Source organism: Sphaeramia orbicularis, chromosome 19 (genome assembly GCF_902148855.1).
Source record: "Sphaeramia orbicularis chromosome 19, fSphaOr1.1, whole genome shotgun sequence".
Classification (NCBI taxonomy): Eukaryota; Metazoa; Chordata; class Actinopteri; order Kurtiformes; family Apogonidae; genus Sphaeramia; species Sphaeramia orbicularis.
The window spans coordinates 45,845,337-45,857,394 of NC_043975.1; the positions used below are offsets into that span (position 1 = coordinate 45,845,337).

Sequence of the window (12,058 nt, forward strand, 5' to 3'; positions counted from 1 at the left end):
CTCTAAAAATTAATGATATTCCATATTTTGAATTATATCATATTATTTTTTATATGGATAATTTGGCCTCATCTGTTTCAGATATCATTCATATAATTTTATTATTGGGTAAATATCATATCTACTGTGCAAAAAGGAAAAATAGCAAGCCCTCCTTTTCTGGATTTACAAACAAATTTAAAATGTTTCTCTTGTCCCTAAGAAAACTAGAAAAAAAAAAAAAGATTGCAATGAAAATAAGCCAGAACATTGTTTGTTACATATCATTTTAATTTAAAAAGTCTTTTCTGTTGCATCTCTGCTCCTTTACTTTAAAATGCCTGATTATTTGCACTGTATTGTATTTGAATGTATTTTTTGCTCTTGCCCTATATATCCCCACGATTTTTGTACTTTATTTTATTTATGTTCATTTGTATTATACTATATTACTATCCTCATTGAGAGTTTGTATTTTTTCACAAGTTATTTAAAAAAAAAAAAAAAAAAAAAAAAAAAAAGAACTCGTCTGAGGTCTATTCTCCTGTAAAGGCCAACATCCCCCCCTGGTGGATCCACTTCTACATTACCACTCACAACAACAACATCCACAGTGGAACACCGGACACAAAGGCTCAGTGGAAACCCCCAGACCCACATAAACAACTGGAACCCATGGAACCCGGTCTGTAGACTTTAACTGTGACGTCACAACACGGTAGGTGGTGGACTTTAATGCACGAGCACCGCGAACAAACTGGGTTTAATGGTCCAGAAGATGAGCTGATGTCTGCAGAATGCACAAAGGAAACTTCAGCAGAGCACCGACTCAAACAGAAAACAGAACCCTAACCGGATTCGGCGGAGTTTCCCGTTTTTGTTCATGTTTTTTTTTTTGTTTTGTTTTGTTTTGTGTCCGCCGCCTTTTGATGCACGAGACGGAACAAAATGGAGGAGAGTGAGCCGCTGTGAAGCTGTTGGAGCTTCATTTCAGAGCCGTGTTTGGACCCTGGCTGGTCTTCACAAGGGGGTCAAGCTTTATTAACAGGCTTTGGACGCAGAGACACACGTAGGACCGGTCACCGAACACCGAAGGAGTTGAAGACACCGTGAAAACGGAAAGTGTAAAGTCACCTGTACTTGGATCAATGTAACCGGATGTGTCCTTCCAAAATAAAAGCGGAAAGTTCACCCCCAGCCTCTGAGATAAAATAGAATATTTAGAAGAAGCTTTTAAAGTGAATGGTTAAAATGAAAAGTGTTCAGACATGAGCGGCTCTGGGGATGCGGACCCCGGCCCCTCCGGGTCGTCTGGGTCCTGCTGGTCCTTCGGCCCCAGCAGCGCGGACACCGGCCTGGGTTTGTCCGCTGGAAGAGTCCTGCCCGGCCGCATCCGGTGCCTGTCTAACCCCGCCCCCCCCGGAAGACTGCCGTCCCTCAGAACCAGAGACATGACCCTGGGGGGGGCGTACAAGAAGCCCAAGGTAATAACAATAATAATAATAATAATAATAATAATGATAGTAGTAGTAGTAGTAATGATAATAATAGTGGTAGTAATAATAATAATAATAATGATAATAATAATAGTACTAGTAATAATATTAGTAGTAGTAATAATAATAATAATAATAATAATAATAACAGTAGTAGTAGTAATAATAATAATAATAATAACAGTAGTAGTAGTAATAATAATAATAATGATAGCAGTAGTAGTAATGATAGTAGTAGTAGTAATGATAATAATAGTGGTAGTAATAATAATCATAATAATAATAGTACTAATAATAATATTAGTAGTAGTAACAATAATAGTAGTAATAGTAATATTAATAATAATAATAATAGTAGTAGTAGTAGTAGTAGTAGTAGTAATAATAATAGTATAGGGATGCACCGATACCACTTTTTTCCAGACCAAGTATGAGTACGAGTACTTCCATTTGAGTACTTGCGATACCGAGTACCAATACGAGTACTTAATAATCCCATTCCAGTTGTTAGTTTCTTTTGTAAATGTGCTTCATTGTCGTTGTCATTAGTCTGACTGGAACCAGGTGCTGTTACTGACATTTAATGTGTTGGAATGAGCGTTTGTCAATTAATCCACCAGGGGGCGCCGCTCTGAATTACTGAAATACTGGATAAATACCACAAAGAAGAGGAAAGTTTTATGAGAAGAAGAAAGTCAGTAATAGTAAACCTGTAGACAACAGAGGTAACACTACTGTGATACTAATAATGCAGCATTTTCGCTAGTAAGGTTTAAAAGCTTAGCTTCAGCAGGTAGAGAAAAGAGAAATGGGTGATAAGTTTGGTTGTCACTTCCGCTGGCGGTGGTCTGCACCGCTCCGTATCCCCAGTGGTTCCCGCTGGTATTCTCCGTCTAGGTACGCATCTGCCAGCACCTGGAAAACAGATGGAATGTACGCAGAGGACTGACAGAACACTGCGTCTGTATCTGTCTGTGTCTTTAATGTTACTTGCAGTCAGCGTTACTTTTATCACCGTCATTTATTTTGAAAAATCTCCACACTCTTCACACTCCCCACACATTACTCCACCTGCCGCACTGAACTGGGAATGTCACACAGCCATAAGTGGTGTCGGTGCATTTGTATGGGATTACTTTTACGAGTACGAGTACAAGTACACACACTGAGTATTGGAGCTAATGCCCGATATTCGTATCGGAATCGGTGCATCCCTATAATAGTAGAAGTAATAATAATATTAATAATAATAATAGTAGTAGTAATAATAATAATGATGATGATAATAATAATAATAATGTTAATAATAATGATAAGACAAGACACGGAGGTAAAAACATTCAAGTCCATCACTAAATACTTTAATTATAGAATTATTGTAATATAATTTAAGTTTTGATTTTGAATTTTGAAAAATACAACAATGTATTCAATTTAAAAATAAGTGTATATAAAGTTTTTTCAGGTTAAATATAATTTTGATTCACTTCAGTAATTCTTTTGAACAAATTTTAATTTTTCACCTTCACTTATATTTTAATTTTTGGGGTTTTATTTTTTTCAGATGCATGTTTTATCTTTTCAGATTCAGATTTTTTTTTTACGGTTTAAAATCTTATTATTTCATTTTCAGATCTTTTTTTGCTTTCAATTTTTTTTTTTCACTTTCAGATCTCTGTTTCGCTTTCAGATCTCTTCTTTTCGCTTGTTCAACTTTTGGCCCTGATGTGGTGTGGAGGGCGTGGCCTCAACTGAGAGGGGCGTGGAATCATGAGTGACAGCATGACAAAAAGTCTCAAGAGATCTGAAACTGAAAAAAAAAGATTTGAAAGTGAGAAAAAGATCTGAAAGGAAAAAAATAAGATTGGAATCTAAAAAAAAGGATCTGAATCTGAAAAGATAAAACATGCACCTGAAAAAAATAAAACCTCAAAAATTAAAATATATATGAAAGTGAAAAATGAAAATAAATAATTTATTCAAAAGAATTACTGAAGTGAATCAAAATTATATTTAACCTGAAAAAACTTTTCATACATTTATTTTTAATTTGAATACATTGTTGTATTTTTCAAAATTCAAGATCAAAACTTCAATTTTCAGTTTCAAATTTAATTTTGTCATATACAAAACTTATGGTCCCAGATTGGCTCCATATTAATGGAGCAGAGGTTGCATTGACGTAGTTTTAGTTAAATTATCTTTGTTTCTTGTTTGATAGAAAACCTTTGAGCCAAATGTCCACGCTGTGAGGAAAAGCAAAGATGAGTAAGTAACGTCTGAGCTGCATTAAACAGCCTTTAAACGTCACGAGCAGCTTTAATAGTGGAAGTGTTTGACTTTATTTAGGTTAAAAGGAAAAATACAAACAGCATCGAAACCACAGAGAACGGAGAGAGAAGAAAAGAAGAGAGAGAAGAGAGAGAAGAGAGTGAGGAGGAGAGAGAGGCCTCCCACCATCCAGTCCCACTCCATATTTGAACAAGGTCCAGCAGACAGCAGCCGCAGACCAGGTGTGAAAGGGTTAATACTGATGAATGAGTGAACCAGACCAAGAATGAAAGGGTTAATACTGATGAACGAGTGAATGAACCAGACCAAGTATGAAAGGGTTAATACTGATGAGAATGAAAGGGTTAATACTGATGAATGAGTGAACCAGACCAAGAATGAAAGGGTTAATACTGATGAATGAGTGAACCAGACCAAGTATGAAAGGGTTAATACTGATGAACGAGTGAATGAACCAGACCAAGTATGAAAGGGTTAATACTGATGAATGAGTGAATGAACCAGACCAAGAATGAAAGGGTTAATACTGATGAATGAGTGAATGAACCGCTCCATCCTGTGTGTTCAGGTTGTCGAGGCGTGACCGATGTGCGTGACTCCACCTCCTCTTCTGTGTGTAAACTGGTGAAGAAGGAGTCTGAGGAGGATGAGGAGGAGATCCTAAATAAACTGCACAGGGATGATGTGAGTACACAAGCCTTACACATAAGCCTTTTTGAATAGGTACGTTTGTAGTCTAGTTTTAAAAGAGTCCAGGCTCTGAATTTCTCTGTCTTTTTCTGTATTTCTGTCTTTTTCTGTATTTCTGTGTTTTTCTGTATTTCTGTCTTTTTCTGTATTTCTCTCGGCTCCACCGTTCAAACCAGTGTTAGATGGTTGAATGTTCCCTGTGCTTGATCTCCACAGTTCCCCATGAACCTGTAATCAAATATTTTTGTCTTGTGATGACACAGTTTTAATAAGTGTAACTGAGTTTGTACTCCTCAACCTGGACAAAGGTGATACTGACAAACAGGAATAAAACAGAGAATGTGTCTGAAAACAGAAGGATTCCAGCCTTTTCTGTCCAACTGGAACTAATGCACTATAACATGAACTTGATGTGTGGATCTGTTTTCAGATTCTTTTCATTGAATAGAACATCATCAGTGTTAAACATACACACTGTGACTGAAGTTACTCAGAAGTAACTAAGTAACAGAAGTACCCATGTGTCATCCTCCTCAGTCACAGACAGTATATTCATGTTCTTTGACTGTAGTAAAACAGGTGCAGCTTTAACTCCAGACAGAATATGAGTTTACAGGTGACCAATGACAGGCCCCGACAGGTGTCATCAATGGAAAAAACTGATGGAATGTAGGACAAGACGCTGACAGGATGAGTGGTGCTTTACTTTAGTGCAGCTCAGACAGCGGTCTGACCCTAAAACCACACAAACTGGTCTTAAACTGCAAAATCCTTCAGTTTATAGATGACCTGGATCTGGAGAACAGGTCCAAGCTGAAGCCCATCCAACTGCCGCTGTGCCGGTCTGTGGCCATGAAGAGTCCAGGTCTGAGCAGATCCTCCTGTAAGAGCCTCCTCCACTGTACAGTCCACATCAGACCACATCAGAGACCGCATCAGAGACCACATCAGAGACTGCATTAATGACCGCATCAAACCACATTAGAGACCCCATCAGAGACAACATCACAGTCCACATCAGACCACCTCAGTCCACCTCAGTCCACATCAGAGACCGCATCAGAGACCGCATCAGAGACCACATCAGAGACCACATCAGACCACATCAGAGACCGCCACAGAGACCACATCAGAGACTGCATTAAAGACCGCATCAAACCACATTAGAGACCCCATCAGAGACAACATCACAGTCCACATCAGACCACATCACAGTCCACATCAGACCACCTCAGTCCACATCAGAGACCGCATCAGAGACCGCATCAGAGACCACATCAGAGACCACATCAGACCACATCAGAGACCGCCACAGAGACCACATCACAGTCCGCATCAGACCACATCAGAGACCACCTCAGTCCACATCAGACCACATCAGTCCACCTCAGTCCACATCAGACCACCTCAGTCCACATCAGACCACATCAGACCACATCAGAGACCGCATTAAAGACCACATCAGAGGCCCCATCAGAGACAACATCCAGTCCACATCAGACGACATCACAGTCCACATCAGTCCACCTCAGTCCACATCAGACTACATAAGAGACTGCATCAGAGACCACATCAGACCACATCAGAGACCGCCACAGAGACCACATCACAGTCCGCATCAGACCACATCAGAGACTGCATCAGAGACCACCTCAGTCCACATCAGACCACATCAGTCCACATCAGTCCACCTCAGTCCACATCAGACCACATCAGACCACCTCAGTCCACATCAGTCCGCATCAGAGACCACATCAGAGACCGCATTAAAGACCACATCAGAGACCCCATCAGAGACAACATCACAGTCCACATCAATCCACATAAGAGACCGCATCAGAGACCACATCAGACCACATCAGAGACCGCCACAGAGACCACATCACAGTCCGCATCAGACCACATCAGAGACCACCTCAGTCCACATCAGACCACCTCAGTCCACATCAGACCACAGCTCTCTGCTCTTCTGTTCAGGTGTCTATGGTTCCGTTGTATGTGGTCCAGAGAACCCGCCTCCGCTCAGACCTCAGTCCACTGGAGGTCCGGGTCCAGCCGTCTGCGGCCGAACCGAGCCCAGACCACCTCAGCCGTCCTTGGTGGATCTGCTGCAGGAGCTCAGCCTGTCCGGATCAGAGGAGCTGTTCTTCATGCAGCTGCCGGACTGTATGCCCTTCAGAACCAAGAAGGAGACGCACAAGGAGATGCACAAGGAGAGGAGGACTGAAGACAAGAGACCTGGACATGTACACACACACTCACACAGACACGTACATATACACAGACATACACACACACAGACACCAACACGCACATACACATACACAAAGACACATACACAGACACAAAGACACATACACAGACACAAGAAGACGTTTTTTCAGTTTCAGTTTTACATTCAGTTTAACTGGTTCTGACTGGTTCTAACTGGTTCTGACTGGTTCTAACTGGTTCTAATGTGTGTGTGACTGTGCAGGAAGTGGTGGCGAAGGAGGCGTGTCCTGTGCTGTCACAGTTCCCAGAGGGGTTTCTGGGTAAACTGCAGATCCGGAGGTCGGGATCGGTGGTGCTGAAGGTGGGAGAGGTGGTCATGGATGTGTCGGAGGGAGCGGCCTTCTCCTTCCTGCAGGTACTGACACCAGAACCAGAACCAGGTCCCATAGAACATGTGCAAGGTTTGGTGTCGGTTGTGTCCCAGCTGGACTTTTCTGACATGGTTCAATGGTCCTGACATGATGGAGTGTTCATGAAGGTGAAGCAGTGATTAACAACACTCATGTAGAAGAACAGCTTCATTTGACCCTGAACAAAGACAAACACACATCTACAGCTAAAGGAATAAAAGAAAAACACATCTACGACTAAAAGAATAAAAGAAAAACGCACATCTACGGCTAAAAGAGTAAAAGAAAAACGCAGTCTACGGCTAAAAGAATAAAAGAAAAACGCATATCTAGTTAAAAGAATAAAAGAAAAACGCACATCTACAGCTAAAAGAATAAAAGAAAAACGCACATCTACGGCTAAAAGAATAAAAGAAAAACGCATATCTACAGTTAAAAGAATAAAAGAAAAACGCACATCTACAGCTAAAAGAATAAAAGAAAAACGCACATCTACGGCTAAAAGAATAAAAGAAAAACACACATCTACAGCTAAAAGAATAAAAGAAAAACACACATCTACAGCTAAAAGAATAAAAGAAAAACGCACATCTACGGCTAAAAGAATAAAAAAAACAAATCTACGGCTAAAAGAAAAACGCACATCTACGGCTAAAAGAATAAAAGAAAAATGCAAATCTACAGCTAAAAGATAAAAGAAAAACACACATCTACAGCTAAAAGAATAAAAGAAAAACGCACATCTACGGCTAAAAGAATAAAAGAAAAATGCAAATCTACAGCTAAAAGATAAAAGAAAAACACACATTTACAGCTAAAAGAATAAAAGAAAAACGCACATCTACAGCTAAAAGAATAAAAGAAAAACACATCTACGGCTAAAAGAATAAAAGAAAAACGCATATCTACAGTTAAAAGAATAAAAGAAAAACGCACATCTACGGCTAAAAGAATAAAAGAAAAACGCATATCTACAGTTAAAAGAATAAAAGAAAAACGCACATCTACGGCTAAAAGAATAAAAGAAAAACACATCTACAGCTAAAAGAATAAAAGAAAAACACATCTACGGCTAAAAGAATAAAAGAAAAACACATCTACGGCTAAAAGAATAAAAGAAAAACACATCTACGGCTAAAAGAATAAAAGAAAAACACATCTACAGCTAAAAGAATAAAAGAAAAACACATCTACAGCTAAAAGAATAAAAGAAAAACACCCCTACGGCTAAAAGAATAAAAGAAAAACACATCTACGGCTAAAAGAATAAAAGAAAAACACACCCCTACGGCTAAAAGAATAAAAGACAAACACACATCTACGGCTAAAAGAATAAAAGAAAAACACACATCTACAGCTAAAAGAATAAAAGAAAAACACACATCTACAGCTAAAAGAATAAAAGAAAAACGCACATCTACGGCTAAAAGAATAAAAGAAAAATGCAAATCTACAGCTAAAAGATAAAAGAAAAACACACATCTACAGCTAAAAGAATAAAAGAAAAACGCACATCTACAGCTAAAAGAATAAAAGAAAAACACATCTACGGCTAAAAGAGTAAAAGAAAAACGCACATCTACGGCTAAAAGAATAAAAGAAAAACGCATATCTACAGTTAAAAGAATAAAAGAAAAACGCACATCTACGGCTAAAAGAATAAAAGAAAAACACATCTACAGCTAAAAGAATAAAAGAAAAACACATCTACGGCTAAAAGAATAAAAGAAAAACACATCTACGGCTAAAAGAATAAAAGAAAAACGCACATCTACGGCTAAAAGAATAAAAGAAAAACACATCTACAGCTAAAAGAATAAAAGAAAAACACATCTACAGCTAAAAGAATAAAAGAAAAACACCCCTACGGCTAAAAGAATAAAAGAAAAACACATCTACGGCTAAAAGAATAAAAGAAAAACACACCCCTACGGCTAAAAGAATAAAAGACAAACACACATCTACGGCTAAAAGAATAAAAGAAAAACACACATCTACATTTAAAAGAATAAAAGACAAACACACATCTACGGCTAAAAGAATAAAAGAAAAACACACATCTACAGCTAAAAGAATAAAAGAAAAACACCCCTACGGCTAAAAGAATAAAAGAAAAACACATCTACGGCTAAAAGAATAAAAGAAAAACACACATCTACATTTAAAAGAATAAAAGACAAACACACATCTACGGCTAAAAGAATAAAAGAAAAACACACATCTACGGCTAAAAGAATAAAAGAAAAACAAATCTACGGCTAAAAGAAAAACGCACATCTACATTTAAAAGAATAAAAGACAAACACACCCCTACGGCTAAAAGAATAAAAGAAAAACACACATCTACAGCTAAAAGAATAAAAGACAAACACACATCTACGGCTAAAAGAATAAAAGAAAAATGCAAATCTACAGCTAAAAGATAAAAGAAAAACACACATCTACGGCTAAAAGAATAAAAGAAAAACACACATCTACAGCTAAAAGAATAAAAGAAAAACACACATCTACGGCTAAAAGAATAAAAGAAAAACACACATCTACAGCTAAAAGAATAAAAGAAAAACGCAAATCTACGGCTAAAAGAATAAAAGAAAAACGCACATCTACGGCTAAAAGAATAAAAGAAAAACGCACATCTACGGCTAAAAGAATAAAAGAAAAACACATCTACGGCTAAAAGAATAAAAGAAAAACACACCCCTACGGCTAAAAGAATAAAAGAAAAACACACCCCTACGGCTAAAAGAATAAAAGAAAAACACACATCTACATTTAAAAGAATAAAAGACAAACACACATCTACGGCTAAAAGAATAAAAGAAAAACGCACATCTACGGCTAAAAGAATAAAAGAAAAACGCACATCTACAGCTAAAAGATAAAAGAAAAACGCACATCTACAGCTAAAAGAATAAAAGAAAAACACATCTACGGCTAAAAGAATAAAAGAAAAACGCACATCTACGGCTAAAAGAATAAAAGAAAAACGCACATCTACGGCTAAAAGAATAAAAGAAAAACGCACATCTACGGCTAAAAGATAAAAGAAAAACACACATCTACAGCTAAAAGAATAAAAGAAAAACACATCTACGGCTAAAAGAATAAAAGAAAAACGCACATCTACGGCTAAAAGATAAAAGAAAAACACACATCTACAGCTAAAAGAATAAAAGAAAAACACATCTACGGCTAAAAGAATAAAAGAAAAACACATCTTCGGCTAAAAGAATAAAAGAAAAACACACATCTACGGCTAAAAGAATAAAAGAAAAACGCACATCTACGGCTAAAAGAATAAAAGAAAAACGCACATCTACGGCTAAAAGAATAAAAGAAAAACGCACATCTACGGCTAAAAGATAAAAGAAAAACACACATCTACAGCTAAAAGAATAAAAGAAAAACACATCTACGGCTAAAAGAATAAAAGAAAAACACATCTTCGGCTAAAAGAATAAAAGAAAAACACACATCTACGGCTAAAAGAATAAAAGAAAAACACACATCTACGGCTGAAAGAATAAAAGAAAAACACACATCTACGACTAACAGAATAAGCCCAACTGTCCCTGGTCTCGTTGTCCTTCCAGCTCATGTCTCAGTTGAACACACTCAGTGCTTTTGCAGTAAATCTGTTGGTGTTTGTTACAGGTGTCTGATCAGTTTGAAACACTGTCTGTGTGAACCATCAGCGTTACTATGGAAACCATGTCCTCTTCCTCTTTTGCAGCAACTGGTGTCTGTGCGTCTTTCTGACGGTCAGACTGGAGACATGATGGTCTTGGGAAACGTCCGTCACAAACTGGTTTTATCGCCGGACTTCCACACGTTCCTGCAACAAACGGCAGCGCAACAGCAGCAACAATCCTGACAACGGACATGCTAAGGACACCCTAAGGACATGCTAAGGACATGCTAAGGACACACTACGTACACACTACGTACACACTAAGGACACCCTGAGGACACGTTAAGGACACACTGATACTACAGACACATGATACTATGGACACACTGATGTGATGTGGTGATCAGTGTGATACTTTGCAGATCTGTCCCTAGGACAGTGGTTCTTAACCTGGGTTCGATCGAACCCTAGGGGTTCGGTGAGTCAGTCTCAGGGGTTCGGTGGAGGTCAAGACACACACTCGACTCATTAGTCGGGTGTGTGTGTTGGGCTAGGTCCGTGTATGTAAACAAACGGCTTCGGAGACTCTTTCTCTGATTGACATCCAATATACGCGGTGTATTGTTGTTGCTTATAGCACTACAACACATCCGGAAGTGTTTATAATCTCTTCCACTCGTCAGACGATGAATTATTTGAGTATTTTCCACATCGTTGTTATGACTTTTGCTACTTCCTGTTAACCACGGAGGCAGCCATGTGTAGCGTTTGTTTACATTTTTCGGTCACTGCACTGGTCAGTTACAATCATGTGACGACCGACGCACCGTCGCGGATGGAGAAATCGTATTACGCTAAAGCCGAGCTAGTGCCGTAATAAAACAACGATCACAAAAATACTGAAGGAGTATAACGAGAACTTTTTTTTGATACACTACATGCAATTATCTTTTTTGGTAGTATTAAAAAAGGTCATGTCTTTGTGAAAAGGTATGTAATTTGTTGTGAGTTCATGCACTGTATTGGTTTTGTTCTTTGAACACAGTTATGTTAATGTACAGTTCATTTTGTGCACCAGTAAAACATATACCTGTGTCTTGAATTTGAAAAAAATCACATTTTATTTTTTAATAAAGAAGGGTTCGGTGAAAGCGCATATGAAACTGCTGGGGTTCAGTACCTCCAACAAGGTTAAGAACCACTGCCCTAGGAGTTGAATGTCTTGTAAATAGAAGAGAATCCAACAGCAGGGTTCTCACTTGGATTTTTTCACAGCGTAGGGGCACCATGTGGCAAGTGATGTTGCTGGGTGGGCGTCAGACAATACCAAGGCACACAAAAGG

General features: G+C 38.4%; 1 protein-coding gene across 4 annotated transcripts; it reads left to right on the forward strand.

Moving 5' to 3' along the window:
* The first annotated feature begins 581 nt into the window (after positions 1–581).
* LOC115439525 (DNA-directed RNA polymerase III subunit RPC4-like) lies at positions 582–11,227 on the forward strand. Of its 4 annotated transcripts, none has more exons than XM_030163365.1 (9): positions 582–1,463; positions 3,697–3,743; positions 3,825–3,988; positions 4,336–4,451; positions 5,235–5,340; positions 6,435–6,703; positions 6,934–7,086; positions 10,818–10,999; positions 11,033–11,227. In XM_030163365.1, exons 1-8 carry the CDS (start codon positions 1,248–1,250, stop codon positions 10,956–10,958), a joined length of 1,212 nt encoding a protein of 403 aa, XP_030019225.1. In that variant the 5' UTR covers positions 582–1,247; the 3' UTR covers positions 10,959–10,999; positions 11,033–11,227. The 4 variants fall into 4 exon arrangements, with proteins under 4 accessions (XP_030019225.1, XP_030019226.1, XP_030019224.1 ...); XM_030163366.1 differs by having other exon boundaries at positions 10,818–10,966; XM_030163364.1 differs by lacking the exon at positions 11,033–11,227 and having other exon boundaries at positions 10,818–11,021.
* Positions 11,228–12,058: the final 831 nt, after the last annotated feature.